General features: G+C 41.5%; 1 protein-coding gene across 2 annotated transcripts in view; it reads right to left on the bottom strand.

Moving 5' to 3' along the window:
* Positions 1-21389, bottom strand: part of COL9A1 (collagen type IX alpha 1 chain) — an 83771-nt gene that overhangs the window by 39275 nt on the left and 23107 nt on the right. For both annotated transcript variants that reach the window (XM_060030641.1, XM_060030642.1), the window contains 12 exons: positions 20112-20186; positions 19815-19850; positions 19617-19679; positions 13493-13546; positions 13193-13228; positions 10465-10488; positions 10048-10101; positions 8554-8607; positions 7879-7911; positions 7086-7142; positions 5623-5676; positions 1178-1231 (listed from right to left, as the gene is read on the bottom strand). In XM_060030641.1, the coding sequence (XP_059886624.1) occupies positions 1178-1231; positions 5623-5676; positions 7086-7142; positions 7879-7911; positions 8554-8607; positions 10048-10101; positions 10465-10488; positions 13193-13228; positions 13493-13546; positions 19617-19679; positions 19815-19850; positions 20112-20186 (594 nt within the window). The remainder of the gene's footprint in view (positions 1-1177; positions 1232-5622; positions 5677-7085; positions 7143-7878; positions 7912-8553; positions 8608-10047; positions 10102-10464; positions 10489-13192; positions 13229-13492; positions 13547-19616; positions 19680-19814; positions 19851-20111; positions 20187-21389) is intronic.

The following is a 21389-nucleotide window of genomic DNA, read 5'->3' as shown; positions in this document are numbered from 1 at the left end:
ACATTATATTGCAGACAAACTTTCCTGGTTTACAAGAAAAATCCAAAAGGAATTCTTCTGATGTTAAAACCCTTTTTAAAAATTCTGAAGACTTACACAAATCTGGAATCGGAACAATGACTGATGGCAAAAGAGTAGGTATCATTAGCCTCAAAGAATCACGATAAAGCCTTTGACTTTTAACTCACACAGAATACACTGCCACTTTTGCCTCCTTCGTGGTTTGTAACGTGGTTACGGGTCACATGATCGTGATTTTAAACCTTGGACTAATTTTTCCCCACCAGTGTGTGCCATCCAAGGCAACAGGTCCCCACAAAAGCTTCTTCCTATAAGTGTAGCTGGGGTCTCCATCATTCACTTGCCATCACTCTACATTACACCATTTCTACGATAAAAGGCATTCTGAATCCCAATCTGGGGCAGGAGGAAGCCATCTCCTCCCTTCTCGGGCACAGGAGGGGGTAATCCTCAAAATGAGGGTGCAGGGCGTCGATCCTAGGACCCCCTTCAACACTGAGTGTTGTCATTCTTGACTGTCTGGACCCACAGCAGCAGATGCCGTAGAGATGCTCCCTGGGGAGAAGCAGCGGGCAGACGCCCCATCAGGAAAGCGGGGTAGTCACTTCTGGGCAACTTGCTAACTGTCCACAATGGCTTAGGATAAAGTAGCTCTAGGCCAGTCATTTCCCCATGCTCTCACTGCAGAAAAGGGGGCATCTCCAACTGTTTGTTTTACATCCAGGTCAGTCCCGGTTCTCTGTAGATCAATTAGGAATGGCCTGAAATACACATGGCCAGGGTGATCCAGTCAGGACACAAAGTGAGATCTGGCCAAATCAGAATAAAGCCGCTCATTCTTGTGGGGCTTATTTTCTGACTCTGAAGGTAATTCAAAAAAGAATTCCAGAAATATTTGGGTCAATAGCGGAGACATGAGAATGACATGTGTTGTCTCCCGAGCTCGTGCATAAGTGTTCCAAAAAGCATACTTTTTACAAATCTTGCATTCCTTGACAGATGCTGTATATTTAAAAAATGAAAAACTGTGAATTTTACAGAAATATTTTGGCATATCCTCTCCCAAACCCCAGAAGTTCAGCAAGCAGTAATGATATCCTCCAAAGATCACCAGTGTCCCGCAACATAGTTAAATATGTTTCTAAAAATACTTCACCGGAGGTCCTTGAGCTCCAACCTGTCCAATTCCGCCCTGGTCTCCTTCTTCACCCTGAAAAAACAGAGAGAAGGGCACCAAATGGACACTGAAATGGACTCGGTCTAACTTGGCACGTGGTAAGTTCATCTGGCATCTCCTGAATTAGTCTACTATACTTGCTTAAATTATTTTATAGGAGTAGTCCATATTAATTGCAGAACATTCAGAAAATACAGAGATGCATATAAAGTCACCCAAATCCCACCTTTCCACTATAAACACCAGTAACATTTTGGATGCTATCCTTTCAAAGCTTTTCTAAAGAGAGAGAGAGGAGGGGAGGGAAAGAGGAAGAGGGGGAGAGAGAGAGGGAGTGTATGCATTCATGTTCTAAGTATGTGTGTTGTGGGTGTATTATTAAGAAAGTGTGATCACACTATGCAAACTTTTCCTTAAACTATAATATTTTAAATTATGGTTTTCATTTTAACTTTTTCTTTATAGTTTTTGTACCATGCACAGTTTTTTTTTTTTTAATTGTACTTAAATCTAAATCTGTCTTTTCTTCCATGGCTTCTACCTTTGATGGTGCTCGGAAAAGCCTTCTCTGACACCCCCAAAATATATGAATATTCATCTATATTTTTCTTCTAGTAATTTTATAGTTCATTTCTTACATAGAAATTTTTAGTTATCAGTAATTTATTTTTATGTAAATATAGAGTAGAAATCTATTTTTTTCCTGATAACTGGCACTCTATCCAATATCACTTATTGAATAATAGATTCTCTCCACCCAGGCTGCAAAATTCATCTTTAATGTATGTTAAATTGATAAATATACTTGTTTCTGGACTTCCTTCCTATTCAGCTATACTGTTCTGCTGTATGATGTTGTCAATACCATAATGTTTTAATTATCGAAATTCTATAATACATTTTAATCTCAGGTTGGGAGAATTCCTTTACCTTTATTTTTCATTTATAGTTACTCTTATTTTCAGATTTTCTTAAATGTTTACCCTTCCACATTAACTTTGGAATTGTTGGGCAGATCTTCACAAAAACACTGCTTGCTTTGTATTAGGACTTCATTAAATTAATAGATTATATAGAGAGAGTTAGAATATTCACAATACTGAGTCTTTCCATCTCAGAACTCAGTGTATCTTCATATTTAGTCAAAACGTTTTCTTTTTCTTTCCACCAGTAAAGTTTTTTTCTTTTCATTTTGTTGAATACTTCTTAAGTTTGTTCTAAAGTATTTAGACTACCTGGTGGCTATTGCCAATGGAATCTTCTTCCATTATGTTTTTTAACTAATTATTGGTTTAACTTTTTGATACTAATTTTATAATCTCTGATATACTTTAAAATGTTAGGATATTCTAAACAGAAATCCAACTACTGTTTCTTACAGAAAGATTCCTTTATGGACTCTGGGAAAAAAGTTATTTTCTCTCTGACAAAGGTTTTGCTTTTCACAATAGATATACTGTTCTACATTTTCTATGGTAATGAATAACTTAAATTGTGAAATTCATCATGAGAAACATTCTTAGTTTTTGATGTTTGTTTATAATGGTAGATTAAAATCCAGTTCTATTGTTTATTACATGTGTCAATTCACCCATTTTCCTACTCCACATGCTATACTTTATACATAGAGGTTTTTGCACACACACACACACACACACACACACACACACACACAAAGAAATACAAAAAATTTAGTAGCAGTGTTAATATAGAACATTTGGGCATCTAGTGCAAAGAACTAGGCTATACCTAAATAATTTACACTTGATGTTTGAATGAACTCTGAGAGTCTTACATAGTGTATCTTTGTCTCGTAATTATATTCAGATTACATTCCATCAGAACATAAGATTGACAGTGGAGGGAGATGGTCCTAATGGGAAAGCCAGTGAATAAGCTAGTTTATGGAGCGGATAATCAACACATGTGTATGGTTAAATACTACTTGTATTTCCCCATGTAAGTACAAAAACAACAGTGATTGTAATTTTTCATTAGCAGGTTTTGGGGTATTTTCCCATAGATTCTTGATAAACCTTGGAGTAATGTATTTGACTGAAATATTTCACCAGCAGATGAATAGCACACAATAACTAATCAATAACCACAAAGCTAAATGACAAATTTAGGAATAGCAACTTATTACCGTTTTACTGAAAGATTTTTGACTATTCATTCTTATCTTTATAAACAATTTTTAAAATCTTCATTAATTAATTTGTAGAGTAAACTCAAGGCAGAACTGTGAATCTGAAAGCAAACTTCAGGCCCCTATAGTCTCATAATTCTTATCTTTCTGCTTTCAGTTTACAGCTAAAAGCATCTATTAGTCCTTTCAAGTTTCATTGTTCAAGGAGCTATCTTATCTTCATAGGCCGATTTTCAAAGACACCACTGAAAGTGTTAAGTGACATAAACATGTGAAATAAATTAAAGGAGTTTTCAACAACTTTTAATGAAAATTTTGGCCAGTTACCTAACACACCAAACAATTTGCAGGTTCCCCAATGAAGACCAAACCAAATTTGAAAGTCCAGATCACTAACTTGTATAGGTCTCAAAAATGCTAGTTTCGCGGGAGAGTGGAGAGACACTCTGACTGACAGGTCCATTCCCAAATCCCATGGGATGGGGAAGTGGAAGTTCCCCAAAGAAAAGAGGTCACCCCAAAAAAAAGAAAGGGATGCAGGGCATCAAAAATAGCAGAAGTCTACTAAATCTGCTTTATTATGCATATTACCTCCTGAATATTTGGTGTGATTTAATATTCCTACACACTTGTTTTTGAGGTTAGATGATAGTCTATTATATGGGTATGTCATACTTAATTTAGCCATATTGGACATTTTTCATTTCTGTGCCGTTAGCGCTTAGAATAAACCCTGGCACATAGTGGGTACTTAATAAATATTTGTTGGTTTTTTTAAATTACGAATTGAAAAATTCAATGGAGGAATGAGCACACAGAGAAATTTCCAAAGTACTTGATTTTTTTTTCTATTTTCTCCAATTTGACATCAAGAATCCAGCTGTTATATGCCAGATAAATAAAATGCCTTAACTGTTCAGAGCCTAAGTAATAAAAGACTTTTTAAATGAATGTTCATACTGTAATAAGGTACTGGAAATTGGCTTATTTATCCTCATTATCTGAGATTGTTCAACAGCTTTACCTAAGGAGTTCAAGAATATTAATGCCTGGGAATTCCCTGGCGGTCCAGTGGTTAGGACTCCGTGCTTTCACTGCCGAGGGCCCAGGTTCGATCCCTGGCCGGGGCAATAAGATCCTACAAGCCCTGCGGCATGGCCAAAAAATAAGGAATATTAATGCCTGCCTGAAGGTATTAATAAATTGCCTCTCAAGCTCTTAACTTCTAAAGAAAAAGACTTCTGCCATCCAATAATGGTGTAGAAGGACATATTCAACAAAGTCTAGAAGACCCACATTGATAAGAACAGTTTGACTTTGTAAAATATTATGGAATTAACCGGAACTAAAATTCTACCGTACAAGAAGTCAAATTCTTAGTTACTCTAAAGAGATTTCATCCTAATGGATGAAAAGAAAAGGCAAATAGGTCACCTTACTTTAAATTTCAGCCTTGGATTTTCCGTAGGACATGCCAGCCCCAATGCAAGTTGTGCTGTGGATTTCAGTTTCTACCCAGAATATAATATAAGTGCCAATTGCTAACTTCCAGATTACTCAAAATCTAAGTTACACTGAAATTAGGTCAGAAACAGATAAATTATTTCAGAACTTAAGATGAGAGGCTATGAGCCAATTACCAACTTCCCTGTTTGCTAGTCTCAGCAACACTTGTCATGAAATTTTACTCCTGTCATAAAAATTTTGCTTAGTGGAGTGGAACAACCAGCTAGAATAACACTTGACTATCAAAACCATCAAGGAAAAGAGCTGAGTGTGACTGATTTGAAAAGGAAAGCAAGGGGTACAAGGGGCAGCAACACAGGAAAGAATGAAAGTGTATGGCGCTTTCTTTGTTCTTTTTTTTGTAACTGAACAATGATAGAATATGATGCTTAATCAGAATATTCTTGCATCCACTGAGAACTTGTTAATCATCACTGGAAAAGGAAGGGTAAAATAGTATGCCTTTATTATCCCTTATAATTCTTTTTTTTTTTTTTTTTTCCGGTACACGGGCCTCTCACTGTTGTGGCCTCTCCCATTGCAGAGCACAGGCTCCGGATGCGCAGGCTCAGCGGCCATGGCTCATGGGCCCAGCCGCTCCGCGGCATGTGGGATCTTCCCGGACCGGGGCACGAACCCGCGTCCCCTGCATCGGCAGGTGGACTCTCAACCACTGCGCCACCAGGGAAGCCCCCTTATAATTATTTATAATGAAAGTGATCACGACCTCCTAATCACAATTTTCCCACTAAATATTCATTGTCCTTACCTTGTGACCTTGTCTTCCAGGTTCACCAATCTCTCCTTTAGCCCCTTTATGACCCTAACAAATGCAAAAGTACATAAGTACAGAAATAAATAAATAGACAAGCAAACAAACGTGTTGAGTTTGGCACAGAAAGTGGTCAGAAGGCTCACGAAATGACCTTGCTCCCCCCAAATCTATGTCCATAGGCTGCTAACCGAAAGGTTATGTCAGAGAAATGACAGCCTTAGAAGACCTTAATAACACCATGTGGGCTACATGACCACAGTATATAATAAATATCAGTTTCAGTTAATAGACAAACTCTGTTCGAGAATAGCAAACACCCCGTTACCTAGTTCAGCCACTGGGCAATGACTCACTGCCAGCCGGTCCCTAACCGTCCCCCCTCAGCTCCCTCCCACAGTTGGGCGAAGGGCATGGAGTCTTCTCCAGCATCAGTAACTCGCTCGCCACAGGTGACGGCTGACACACCCAACGGGCTACTCTCTGCTCTCTGGAGGCTCCCCTGAAAACCCTCTGCTTCCTCTGTGCCCATCTCCTTCCTGGAAGCAGAAGAAGGGCTTCCCCAGACACACGACTTTCTGCCTCTTCTTGTACACAGTTTAAGTGCAGGTGACAAGCTATAAGCGGCAGCCCGTGAAGGTTGCAGAACATGTGCAGAAATCCTCATCTTTCACTGTCAAGCCACCTGTTCTAAGCATATGTGCGCTTCGGGTCAGGGACATGGGGCAAGTGTGAAATAAACATTCTGAAATTAAGTCTGTCAGAGCTTCCTTCCTCAGAACCTTTCTTGTACCAAGGGTGCAAGTCTCTGTGAAAAACAAGACACCAAGCCAGGCCCAAGTCCTCTGCAGTTATGGGAACCCCCCAAAGCTAACCTCCACGAAAATCACAGTGGGAAACCCAAGGCCTTTGAGCCTTTGAGATCTTTGGCAGAACTTCCCGGGTCTGGACTAGAGAGAGAAAGCCATTTAACCCCAGCTTTTGGTATTTATTCTCTTATTTTTATGGGCAATTTTGAAGTAGTTATGATGGCAGAGTGAGAGAAAAACACTTTTGGAAAGTCTCTTTTCTTCTCTATTTTGCACAGTTTTTCCAATTCTTTTTAACTAAACCAGTTTCACATACATCATGTGTACCGTCCCTGGCCCGCATCTCTCATCACTGGAGCAAACTTCTGAACCTTCATTTGGTGTTGTAGGGTCCCTCCATTCAATACATTTCACTGGTATTTCTTCCCTGAACAGCACTGAATAATCAAGCATCTGTGTCTGTCAGGGTACCAGCGGGAATCTCCAGGACTGTATAAGGACCACAGAATAAGCGACACAGACTTGCCCAGTCCATCAAAGTGGGCACTCCGCACCAGAAAGGCCAGTGCTTCAAGGAAAGGCTCTCCTTTTCCTGTGGATAATACTCTTGAAAACAGAAACCAGAATACAGCATGGAAACTATTCTCTTACCCTCATGCCCGGCAGGCCTGGATATCCAGAGCGGCCCGGTGGACAGGAACTGGGACACTGCCCGAGAGACAGAGAGACAGTGAACCAGAGCTGCTACTTTATGACAAAATGGTACATCCTTTAGGAGTCCAGCTACAGAACCCCAATTCAATTATAAAAATGAAATAACTCTGACTAACCCCTTTCCTTTTTTATTCTTTTATTTTTAAACTTGGAAATATTCCTAGCTTACAGAAAAGTACAGAGAACATAACAAACCCTTTCCCCACGTATCTGCCACCCAGATTTAATGAATGTCACTATTTTGCCATATTTACTTCAGATTTAACTTGTTAAAGAAATAAAATGATTGCAGACGGGCCACTGTCCCAGGACCTGACCTCTGTCCCCTCCCACCCGCCCCCCACTCCAACAGCTCTGTCCTGAGGGTCACGTCCCCCCAACAAATGGACCAAACTTGCATTTAGTGCAGTTTTCCTACATCGTTTGAATATTAGTCTATAAGGAAAACAAGTCTCAGAGCGGATTGTTTGACTTCTGGTGAAAAAGCATGTCTTAGTCATAAAGTAAAAAGATTATGGAAAAAAAGATATTTCTATAATGAAAAACGGTTTTTCTGAGTGTACACAAGCGACCAGTTCACCAGTTCGGCCGACTGCTCTGCTATCTGAGTAAAGTAAAAGACAGAAATACAACATATTCCAGTGAGGTCATTTTAAAGAGAATTCACCTTTTAAAGAGAATTCCTGGTCTTTGACCTAAACTGTACTTTGTTCAAAGGAAAACGTCTTACCAATGGATCTCCGTCATGAAAGCCAATTGTTCCCTAAAGTAAAGAAAATACTAAAGTTAAGAATATAGTGAAACATTTTAATTCAAACTACTAACAACAGAAAGTTCATTGGACAAAAATACAATCAATGTATTTGTTCAATAACCTATACGGAATAAATAGCATATAATACGCTAACACTCTAAAAACTTGACTTGGCCTCTTCTGTTTGGAGAAAACTAAATTGCAGTAGATTATTTCTTTCAGGGGACTGAAGGGAAATAAAATGAGAGAATAGAAAATATGGAGAACTCTAAATCGTAAATTAAAAATAAGGATAATCTCCTAATTAACTGCATTTTTAAAAGTACTTAACTGTAAATCCTTCGTAAAAACGAGTTCCTTTGAAAATGTTCCCTTTATATGTCCAAGGTTTGAACATTTGAGAAACCACAAGCCTCAAAGCACTTCAAATACAATCAGTAAACCAGTCCCCGTGAAAACCATCTTTTAAATTATTGTGATTTCTCTACTATTCTGGCCTAAAAAGACCATGCTCTGAATGAGTGAAAAAATCATAGCCATTCTGGAATTTTAGGACAATGACTTGACTTAAAGGTACTTCCATTTTTGGTTCTTAGGTTTCTTTAATCCCAACCCTCAGGCACAGAGAAATTCAATCTTCAAAGAACTTACGCTGGGTCCCGGGGGACCAGGGGGGCCCGGTGGTCCTCTTCTCCCAGGGTCACCCTAAGTTATTTGAAAATTGTGACACAGTGGTTATACACATGTCAAAACGTAGTGCGTAAAACTGGCGAGGCATGAGAAACTGACATTCCTAGAAACACTGCAGAGCTCAGCCTGCATGGACCTGCCACCAAAATCGATGGGGGACCCACAACCCAACTACCTCCACAAAGCCAGAAGAATAAAGGAGTTCCGGTCTCACCAAAGTAGTAAGACAAGGCAGAGGGAGACTTGGGGGAAAAAGCCAGTCCTTCTCTATAGGATGATCACTTTATCTACTCTGCAAACAAACTGGAAACACTACATATTTCTCTAGTTGATTTTCAGGGGAACCAGGACAGCGAACAAACTGGAAACACTACGTATTTCTATAGTTGATTTTCAGGGGAACCAGGACAGCGAACAAACTGGAAACACTACGTATTTCTCTAGTTGATTATCAGGGGAACCAGGACAGCCAACAAACTGGAAACACTACGTATTTCTCTAGTTGATTTTCAGGGGAACCAGAACAGCCGACACTGCTGATGCTGCCCAGCTAACAGCAGCAAGGAAGGCTTGCGCCTGCCTGAAGCTGCAACAGGGAAGGTCGTCACCTCTGCAGGGCCAGCTACCCCTGGGGCTCTTCACCCAGAAGCTATCCCTCGGTCTGTCACTGCACGCTCTTGCCATTGGGACGGAAGGTCAAGATGGCTGAATTCAAATAAGCCATTCAGATGAAAATGGACTCCAGTTAGACTTATTATCCAGAGTTGACTCCTGGCGCATCTTTTCCTTCCTAATGTTCTATCATAAGAAGTCAAAGGCATCTGACAATCAATTTTACAATCATTTCATATTCATTCATCATTCACTAAATAAATTTGTCAAACAGCAGCACCTACAGCCTCTCCGTGGATTTACTATTACCTATCGTTCAGAGAACGTCAATGATTCAACGTTTTTTGAATATTTATTGAATATGAACATCAAACACATCACCAGCAATTTCTTCCATGCAGTTCAGCTCTTTACTGACTAAAGTTAAGTTCTGTCAGTTCGATTATGATTTCATGATCCTAACATACGTGTACATGGTAGTAATTTTAGACTATTCACTTCATTTCCTGCAGAGAGACTAATAAAAGAGACACTGGACCCCAATCCTGGCTGAGAGTCTGTAAAGCGAAGGTGACACTTCTCCACTTGATCACTAATTCTAGAAGTTGGGAAGAAAAGTTTAGCTGAAAACTTAAGGGAAAAAATTTAAATCACTCTACAAAAATGAGGGGGCATTATCACCCTGGTCTTCATCAATATTATAAACCAGAATGAAATTCATCTGCCGTTTCTTGGATTTGCAGGGGGAAGCATACAGCTAGGGCGATGAGCCTTCCCTAGTAACATCTTCCGTTAAATCAGCAAATGTCTGTCAATGCGCTGTGTGTGTGTGTGTGTACTCACAATTGGTCCAACACGGCCAAGCTCTCCGGGGAGGCCTGCTCCCCCAGGAGGACCCTGCAGTCAACAAATTAAAGGGACACGGTGATTTACGGATGCCTTTACAATCTATGACAAGTGATATCAAGTATGATAAGCTGACTTAGAATTACGTATCTGGGCTAAGATTTGGTTTCCAACGAGAAATTTGGACCAAATTTTAATTACTTATATAGAAATTAATTAAATTAACAGAAATTCCTTAAATTAATAAAATACTTTTAGCAGAATAGGGGTGCTGTCATAGTAGCCCCGTAAGATCATTCAGGTAGGACACTATAAACGCCACTGGGTACAGTGTTAGCTGGAGAGTAGGGTCGGGATCTGAGGAATGGGCCATTTTTGTAGACTATGTAAAACAAACCAAGAGATAATACTTACAGGAGGTCCAGGGATACCACGGCCCTAAAAGATGAAAATAAAAGTTGTTACGGTACGTGACCCATACTTAGTGTAAATACAGACACAGAAATAACTCAGTTCAAAAATAAACAATAGGGAACTAAGATCCCGCATGCCACAGGGCAACTAAGCCCACGCGCCACAATTAGAGAGCCCGCATGCCACAGCTAGAGAAGCCTGAGTGCCGCAACGAAGAGCCCATGTGCCGCAACTAAGACCCAAAGCAGCCAAAATTAATTAATTAATTAATTAATTTAAAAAAATAAATAAAGTTTATCACTAAATAAACATAAGATGTTCATTCTACAGAAAGGACTGGGTAAAGAAAAGCAAACACGGCTCTACTTCTAAAGGAAGAAATTTGCTTCAGCTCCTCAGATATTCTTTTGATGTCTAAGCTAACCAGTAATATTTTTTAAATATTTAAAAACTTTTTTTTAAAGAAAACCAAGATACCGTCACTCACAAAGAGGCACAACCAGACTTTTTCATATTCTTTTCCATTGTAGGTTATTACAAGATGATGAATACAGCTCCCTGTGCTATACAGTAGGTCCGTGTTGCTTTTCTATTTTGTATGTAGTAGTTTGTATACACTAATCCCAAACTCCTAATTTATCCCTCCCCCTCTTCCCCCTTTAGTAACCATAAGTTTGTTTTCTATGTCTGTGGGCCTATTTCTGTTTTGTAAATGAGTTCACTTGTATCATGTTTTAAATTCTGCATATAAGTGTTATCACTTGTCATGTTTTATAAGAAACCTACATTAAAAGCAATACAATACTGCTTTAAAGTTTCTAATGTGATATTTGGAAGTTCCCCAAACTTCCTCTCCCTAGTTTAGGGGAGAACTTCCTAAAGTTCTCTCCCTTTAGCACAGAGAGGCGGGGGAGAAGAAAAGGGTTTAGAAACACACCCTTCGACAGGTAGGGCTATATGCAGACACCAAATCCATTAGATACTGAAAATGAAACGGTGTCACTCATGAAATAACCTCCAATGGATCCTAATTTAGTATGCTGAATTTTATTTTAGAGCTGGTCACCCCATCTCACACTCCTTTACATTTTCTATCTCTTGAGCAACACCGAACTGCGTGTAATCAAGGGTTGAAACCACGCCTTCCGCAGCCTCGCAGCCTGGATTCCAAGCACAGGGCCTAGTACATAAGAAGCTCTAATTCTACGCTTGTTGAACTTAATAAAACTGAGCGTCAGCAACCTAGAGCCCCTATTCTCTCTATGCTTTCCGGGGTCAGTCTCCCGGCCTTGGGTTTCCTCTCCTCTGTTGGCTTGAATCCCTTGTATTCATAACTGTCTCTGATACCATATTCCTGATAGCTTATACTTCCAGACCTCCTTCTCTAAAATATCCTTATATGAAGCACCCAGTGGAATCAGTGTACATCCTCTGATAATGATATTATTTTTTTAATTATTTAATTAAATAAATAATTTTAATTATTTAATTATTATTTTTTTAATCTTTATTGGGGTATAATTGCTTTACAATGGTGTGTTAGTCTCTGCTTTATAACAAAGTGAATCAGTTATACATATACATATGTTCCCATATCTCTTCCCTCTTGCGTCTCCCTCCCTCCCACCCTCCCTATCCCACCCCTCCAGGCTGTCACAAAGCACCGAGCTGATCTCCCTGTGCTATGCGGCTGCTTCCCACTAGCTATCTACCTTACGTTTGGTAGTGTCTATATGTCCATGCCTCTCTCTCGTTTTGTCACAGCTTACCCTTCCCCCTCCCCATATCCTCAAGTCTGTTCTCTATTATTTCTAATTATCTAGGCAGCCACAACAAGTATGAATTTCACATGAGCAGTATGTTTTAATGATAAGTGGGACTTTTTTTAAGCCATTCTTTGAAAAATTACTTCTATTTGAACATTTTAATATGTGGATCAATTTGGGGAATAAATGTTCTGCTTGGCAAAACCAAAGTAATCAATAAGTTATTTCATTATCAGAGACCTAGAGGTTTGATAAATTTCACTAAATCTAAAACAAAAAGACATCTCTATAAGATGTTGAGCTCTGAGCTGAAAATATGGGAGAAAGGCCAGCAAGATATTCACTTCTGCAGGTAGACTTATAATGGAAAAGTTGACAGACACTGAAATAAGGCAAAGAAAACAGTGAGAATAGAAAACAAGGAGGAAAAATACAGATTCATGACAAGAACAAAAGAGGAATGAAGAGCAGAATAGAAAAAAAGGTAGCAGCCTGAGAACCCAGTTCTCTTGTAGACTGAAATAACACAAGTCTGCCAGATTGTGCAATGTAGAAAAAGACTTGCCAGGGAACCAGGTGGGTGATAATATCTGACATATCTGACAGCCAATATTTCATTAGGGATAAAACCAGTTGTGAAGAAAGTGGTGTGATGCCCAGGTCTAAACACTGAATACTTAGATTTGCTGTTGTTATGCAAGAAACATTTTCCATCAGTGGGGACAGAGAGGGGGATGTCTACTGGGAAACGCTACCTGCAAACAGATGTATGTATTTTACACCATACATTCAAATTGCTCTAAAATTTCTCTACTCAGAGTCAGAATGCTCATCACAGCAGATAAGTCATAAACTCCTTTGTGATGTGTATTATGTAGAAAACTACATTGAAAAATTTCACAGTGGCAGAATTTTACCTAAGTATAGGAGATTATCAACCACGTCACTTTACATTTACTTACTGGAAATCCACGAGGTCCCGGCAGGCCAGGTTCTCCCTAAAAATAAAAATAGCTCCATTGTACTTAGCTTTTAGCAGAATGAATATGTAAGTATGCAAACTGGGTAAATATTGAGATCATTACAACACTCCATCTTGGTGTTTCGGATGTAATTTAATTCAACTGAAACACGATTTTAGTTGAACAAGTGTATTTCAGCTACTTCACAACTAATCTGTTAGTTGATATGGAAACACCACAATGAAATTATGCTTCCACACTTAATTAATACCAGCAATTAATACCAGGTGGCTAACTTACTTTCTGTCCTCTCGGTCCAACAGAGCCAGGAGATCCATTAGGTCCCGTTAATCCCTAATAAAGCAAGATGATGTTAGAACTAATACAGCATCCTTAGGCAAACCACTAAGTGGATAATTTTGCTTAATTTGTTAATTATATACAGGATGGATGCCTAAATATTTGTAAAGAAATACCTTTGCATATTCTTTCTGAAAGCTAATGTTTAAGATCTGCCTGTTAGTTACTTTCTGTTGATATAAATTCTATCCTATTTCTAACTTCCTGCTAAATGCATTGTTTCTCACAGGGTTCAATAATTTAGTACTTTTGCCTCTGCTTTGAAAAATGCAAACTAATAGTTACAGTGTTCTAACAGGTAAGTCTGATACGATGACGGATCTTGTCTCTGCCATTTAGCCATATTTATGTACCTCCTTGACTTCGTTTATAAAACAAAAACACTGTATGTCTCTGTAGCTTTTGAATCACGTCTTGAGAGTTAAAATGTTCCTTCAATAGTAATTAAAACTAATCCATCGCATTATTGCCTTAGAACCGTCGAAAGCTCTCTAGTCATCTTAGCAATGATGACTGCTTATGGAATACATTAACTTTTAATTTTGAATCACTTGAGAGCATGTATGTTTCTAGGTGATCTCCCTTAGTAAAACGGCTATTATTAAGTATACATTTTCATGTGTGCCACTCAGTATGTAGAATTTAAGTCAGTTACTGAAAATTAGTAGGGAAAATGACAATGTTTGGAAGTGATGCTTTAATAGCCGCGTTAGCTTTACATATGATGGTGATAACTGTGTTTCACAGTAATCGACTTAATAGATATCAAAGCATGATAACACCACGTGTACATCCAAATTTCCACATCAGGTAAGGATGCATTTTTTGTTTCTTTTTTTTGCGGTACGCGGGCCTCTCACTGTTGTGGCCTCTCCCCTTGCGGAGCACAGGCTCCGGACGCGCAGGCTCAGCGCCATGGCTCACGGGCCCAGCCGCTCCGCGGCATGTGGGATCCTCCCAGACCAGGGCATGAACCCATGTCCCCTGCATCGGCAGGCGGACTCTCAAGCATTGCACCACCAGGGAAGCCTGCATTTTTATCTTTGTAATTTTTTCTTTACTTTTAGATGTTGTCATTTATAATGTAATCTTGAAGGGAATACCTTGCTAAAGACAAATATGTGTATGTGTATCTATAGATGTATACATACATATATGTACATATATGCATGCATATACAATATAAATACCTTATAAAACCTATACATTATCAAGATTTTGAAAAAGGCTAAAATGATATTAATTGAGGGATGGATTCCTTGAAAATATGAAAGCCCTACTTAAAAATAATCACCAAAATCCATATTTAATCTGTCCTAGTCTGCATAAATATCAGTAAGATGCATTCACGTAGCTTATATAGAAAACTATTTCACTGATCACCACTTTTACATTTCTCTACATCAATTATTTTCCCTCATAACTCCAAAGAGTGAATCAAAGGAAGCAGAAAAGAATGAGTTGAAAATGTTAATTACTGGAAATTTACCAAAGAATAAAGTTATCAAACACACACAGAAGAGTTTTTGACAGGCTGAGATTTTCAATCTCCCCAGTATAACTGTAACGCTGGTAACTTGGGAACAGGTCCCAGCATCTTAGTTGCTGAGCACCTATGGTAATGGAACGTTGGCTTTTGTATTTCAGCAAACAAACCATTCCTGCAGGGGCACTCTGGTAACACATATGGCACATGGGTTGTATAAACCTCAGGGCATGTCTGACGAATGGGACGTCTGATGTCCACTCTATGCATATACCCTCCAAGACCAATCCTGGTCAATTCCCACACATACAGCCAGCTAACCATCTTCACTCAGTGATTGAAATAACTGACAAGGTTGGAGGACAGTAGCTACTGTATATGGTAGAACTTCAGCTCCATAATAAGGAAGCAGAATGGCTGGATACCCTGGAGGCTGCTTCCAGTCGCTTCTTATTTATACTGTCTTCCATAGACATGATAAACTATGTCTAAACACTAGGAGGCTCTTTGAATGAATGAAAATATATTCTGGTGTCTGATGATCCAGTGAACTCTTTTATGAAATAGCCATGTAGAAAAGCATAAGCTCCATGAGGACAGGACTGTGTCCATTACAATCCTAGCACATTGTCCCAACATCTAACACACACTCAGTACACGACTACTGAATAAATTACTTTGGGTGTTGGGTGGAGGGATTTCACACCTGTCCTTCCACATCATCTTTACTTTCGGTTCAAATCCCAACTCTGGCACTTAATTGCTGTGCAACCATGGTCAAGTTGCTCAACTGTATGTAGCCTCAGTTTCCTAATCTGTAAAATAGGTATAATGCTAATATCTACCTCATATGGTAATTTTGAACATTCATTGGGATATTACACACAGCGTGTTTACAACAGTGCCTGGCAGAGCGGACACTGAGTTAATGTTAGCTGCTCTTATCATCATCATCATTGTGTGGTCAGACTACACTAGATGCTAACGAAGAGTTCACATGAAGTGATGTTTCCTGCCCTCTGGGAGCTTAAAACCTCATTCAGAAGGGGTTCTGCAAATAAACAAGCAAAAAGTTCTAGGTATTAGCCACGGGCACTGTGCTTCACAGCGCCCCTCACATTTTCTTTTTGCTGCCTGACTAGTTCCACTTACACTGACCTTTCAGAGTAGTTTCTTTATTACTCACTATCCTAATCATATAACATCTATCAGGGATGATCGCTGTATACATTCAGAGGATGTTCTAACCTCTTTCCTGTAAAAAGTAGCATGGCTTAACTATAATTCCTGTACTTCATTCTAATTCCTCTTCTCTGTATCTGAGACGGATGCTATACGAATGAAAAAAAAATACTGCTTTACAGAGCTCACTAAGCATGCCACAGCAAAAGTGCCTATAAGAATATAAGTTATGAATGATAACAGCACAGCTGTCCTTTGGGAGCAGAGCTTACAACCAAGCTCTGACCTCTTTAATTTTACACGTCTATAAGGGAAAAGAATCAACTTACTAAAGTCTTAGCAGGATAGGAGGGATTTTATATGGATGTACATAAGTCTCCTACAATTCACATTTACAGATGCACGCATACAACTCCAACTTGCAATCATTCTTATTTGTCAGAGAAATGACTAGAGGAAAATACTGCCAGCGGCAGAAAGAATTGCTTTCATATGAATGCTTATGCAGATTAAGTTCTATACGGGCCGATATTAAAGCCAACTGTGTTCTGAAACTTCCTGCCTCTGTCTGGCGGAACACACCAGCCATCAACAGTAATTTCCTTCCCACATTCCAACCACTCAGCTCAAGAGACCCAACACATAATCCCACAAGATTAGCTGCCATGACTCGTTTACCTTTTCTGTCACGAATCCACTTGATTCAGGATAATTACCTTGAAGCCACGTTCCTTTCAGATCCTTCCAAACACCATCGATTAACCATTTGTTAACATTACCAAAAAATACAGCTTTGCCATGAACCAAGGTTGGAGGGTTCAGGTCCCACCACTACACTTAGGTTCACCTACCAAGAAAGATAACTTACGCTTTCCCACTTACTTAGCTCTCAAGCCCACAGACAAACAGCAAACTCTGATCCAGTTTCTGGTATTTCATTAGTCTCAAGGTCTATTCTCAATTTAGGGTAAAAGGTCTGTTTAAAATGTCAAATGTGTCAAAGAGTGGAATAAAAAAAACTTTCAGGTCAGGAGTTTGTAAGCTGCATGTGGTTCCATTTCAAAATGTGGTGAACATGAAATTTATACCAATATTTACAAGTAATTATAAACTATCAATTAAAATATTTTTACTATCCATTGAATTTTTAATATCATATTTCTTGGTTGGTAATTCAGATAACAAAAATTCACTATCATTCTTTTTCTCCCTATTTTCTCCAAATATTCATCTATTTAAGAACCTCATTCCTATCTGCATGAGGCAAAGCTATCTGGAAAGAAAGTGACTCGAAAAATCAAGAAATCTGGTTTCTTTCACCACCTCAGCCACTGAATAACTCTGGGCCCCTGGGGGAACTACTTGTCCTCATAATTAGTACGGTTCATTTTTGCTCAGTTCTAAAAATGCCCAAAATACTGGCACATACACGACTTTCTTACTTTATCTCTCCTTCCTTTCTCTTTTTCTCTTGCTTTCCTTTGCAATCCCAGAAGATTGATTCAATGTCCTCATCAGTGTCTCCCTGAGGACCTTCCAGGGTCAAAGTTCTATGATATAAGAAACCTTACTATTTTACACTTTTTAACTTTGGAAATCTGCACTGTGGTACTGCAACTATAGACAAAGGAGAAAAAAAAAACTATTTGTAGGTGTTATTTACATTGTACTTCTGAAGATTTTGAAGACCTTTCATTTGTTTATCCCAAGTTTCTGTTTAAGTGTGGAAATTACTTTATAAAGCAAAACCAGGCACTGTCTTTATTCTTCTTTACAGGTGAAGAATTTGTTGCACCTGCTACAAAAGCACCATCATTCTAGTCCTCTGTCTGAAATTATGGCAACTCAATAGTGAGACAAGACTTCAGGCCATTGGTTTATGCTTCAACCGCCACAACAATCAATAATAATGATAGCCATTTAATCATCAATTTTCTTTTCACATAAAACAAGGTCCACGTTTCAAAGGAATGCAGAAATAAATCCAACCTGTATTGGGCTACTGGTTTACTTAGTGGCCTTGTATTTATCAGACGTTTTTGTTATCATGTGTCATAAGTAATTCACGGAGTTTCAAAGAAAAGCTTGATAGCCAACGAGTTATATCATTTCAGTTTGTATTATACGAATATTGGTCCCTGGGAACCTCATGCAGTGCCACTTTGCATACCTAGAAAGTTCAAACTAGGGCCTTTGAAGCATAAAACAAAGTCGATATCTCCTAAGGCGATGAATAGCATAGACAAATATTTTCATTATGCTAATCTCGATAAAGAAAGCACATCTTAATAACCACTAACATCTAGCTGTGTGGTTTTTCTTTTTCTCAAAATGAAGGCTCTGTCTTAAACTCCAGTCAAAACTTCTCGGAATCTATAATCATAGGTTTTCGGGTGCTTTTTTTTTGATTTAGAAAAGTCCTTAGTTCGGGGAAACCACATGAAATGGTAACTGGAAGGACAACTTGAGGGACCCAGCCTTGTCTGTTCTCTGAGAGCAGGTGCTGGGTCTTACGTCACTTCGTATCCAGCGGCAAAGTCAAGGAGTGGCCTGCAGTGAGACCTCAATAAATATTAGTCCAGTGTACGGACAGAGAAGCCGAGAGGCCTGAAGTCCTTTTACTCTGAAGAAATGTTACTTAGTGTTAGGTTTATCACACAGCTCAGCATCTGAGCGTCCCTCCTATGCGGGGGAGGCAGGTGTGCTGGGGGGTAGGCTGCGGAGAGGCTGCTGCTTCCCGGTCTTCAGGCAACCCTAGTCAGCTTATTCCTGTCAGTGATGTCAGCCAAGAAAACACCCGTGGAAAGACAGAAGACTAGTTTTGAATTTCCTCTTCCACGTGTCCACGTGTACTGACCAGTTCCCTGCCCCAGCCCTGCTTCCACCCACCCCCACTCACTTCAGACCCTCCCCTCAAGAACATCTTTCTCTTCTCTTTTCCTTGGGATTTAGAAGAACCTTCCCCTGCAGGTTCCTTTTCTAAATGCATTTAGGGGGTGCCGGAAGGCAAGGGCAGAGACGGCTTGCTGGGAAGCCCCTGCAGAGGCCAGTCGGATCCCTCCTCCCCGGCACCGGCTGAGCAGGGGAGTGGACGGTTAGAGGCAGGAACCGGTACCCACCTATGTTTTCCGAGAGCAGGAAATGCCAGCGCTGCGTGCTCTCCCCAGGGAGCTGCGCGGAGCCTCCACCCTCGAAGACCCATGCGCAGAAACGGCCACGTCCGTGCCAAGCCCGCGCGCAAGGCCAAGTTCAGGGCCACAGCCCTGCTGCATCTGGGACCACGGTCACCCCCATCCCTGCAGCCTGCGCCTCTCTACACGCACACACACACACACACACACACGCACACACACACGCCTTGGGCCCGGATGCGCGCCCCCAGTTCCCACTACTCACGTCTGCGCCCGGCGTGCCAGGTTTGCCCGGAGCTCCCGGCTTTCCCGGCTCTCCCGGGGGGCCCTGGGCAGGGAGGTCGCGAGGCAGGGAGAGAAAAAAGGAGAGAAAAGGGGGCAGAGTTGAGACTCTTCTAACGCACGTGGCTGCAGACCACGTCGGAAGGAAGGAAGTGGAGGGCCAAGGCGCTGATCCACTTACCGGGGGGCCCGGGGGACCCTTCGGACCTCGGTCACCCTGGAGGACAGGAGGAAAGGGAGAGCAGTCCGTGAGAGGGGGGCGCTGGGGACCCCTCCGGGAGAATCCCTCACAAATCGGGGACGGGGACGGGCTAAACGGTGCTGGTCCATGACCAACTGGGGTCACAGGACACGTGACCTCCTCCCTCCGAAATTCCCAGGCTTCCAGGCTCACCCACGTCCCATCCCGCCTTTGGGTGGGGGGCTCCGTGCGCTCTCAAAGAACCCACCCGAGCCGCTGGGGGAAGGTGACACTTACGTCGATGCCGTCGATGCCCGGGACTCCAGGGGGGCCCGGCGGCCCCGGAGGACCCTGCTCACCCGGGGGTCCCCTCTGACAAGAGAGCGCACATGGATTAGTGGAGTACGTGGGGCAACGACGCAAAACTGGACACCAGGGCCCAAGGCCCCCCGCGTGGCCCGGTAAAGGCATTGCCCTGCAGAGGCCGGGGTTTGAACCCAACATAACACGGGGGGATCGAACTTCCAAGGGAACTTCTTCCCCTCCTCAAGGTTCTCAGTGAGGCTGACAGTGAGGTTAGAGCACAGTCCAGGCCCCCAGGGTGGAGTCCTCACGTCTACAGAGCATTCAACCGAAGGGGGCTTGTGAGGAAGAGGGGGCCTCTTCCTCAAGGGATTCGATCTTGAAGCTGGTGGTCACTGAATACCTCGATTTAATCGTTGATTGCGGGTCAGTGTTTTGGCCAAAGTGGAACAGGTGGGAGCGGAGGCGCTCCAGCCCAGATCAACTACCGTGTCATTCTGTAGACCTTCCTGTGCTCAGGAGAAAGCTGGGGGAATCCTCTCAGGGAAAGACAAGAGAGGATGGGGGTGGGTGGGGAAAGCGGTGGAACCCAGCGAGCGCCTGGCCTTCTTTCAGATCCGCCTGCAGCGATTCTCTTGCAGGAGGTCTGGGCACCTCGCTTCAAAAACACCCCAAATTTCAGGCTGACCCTAGGGTGTGACCCCTTTTATCGGCTGCAAACAGCTCAGCTTTGATGGTGTTAGAGGGAAGGCTGGCCTCTGAAATAGTTTGCACACGTTGCTTAGGGAATGTGAGATTTTTTTTCTCTGTCTCTCTTCTAAATTTAAAAAAAGAAAGAAAGAAAAAAGCTTCATTCTGATGAAAGGAAACTTGGTTTTTCTAAACTCCGGGGACCAGACAGGTTACAATGGGGTCTTTGTAAGTGAAACCTCAAACGGCGCTGGCTCCCCTGCCCCCGCGGGGTCCTGTCCTGGGCGGAGGGAGGAGACGCCGAGCCTTCGGGAAGCTGCCGAAATTTCGAGGCGAGTCCGGGCCGCGGGTCCACCCTGACCAGCGGGCACAGTGGGCGGGATGCAAAGTTTGCTGGAACACCGCCTACTCACGCTGGGCTGCCCTGGACCGCGCCAGGAGGGGGAGGGGACGGGGGAGGAGAGGGGGAGGGGACGGGGGAGGAGCGGGGGAGGGAAAGGGGGAGGGGATGGAAGGGGAAAGGGGAGGGGAGGGGAAGGGAGGGGAAGGAGGGAGGGGAGGGAAGGGGGGAGGGGGAAGGGG

This window comes from Delphinus delphis, chromosome 14 (genome assembly GCF_949987515.2).
Source record: "Delphinus delphis chromosome 14, mDelDel1.2, whole genome shotgun sequence".
NCBI classification, from domain to species: domain Eukaryota; kingdom Metazoa; phylum Chordata; class Mammalia; order Artiodactyla; family Delphinidae; genus Delphinus; species Delphinus delphis.
This window is presented reverse-complemented; position numbering and strand designations above follow the sequence as displayed.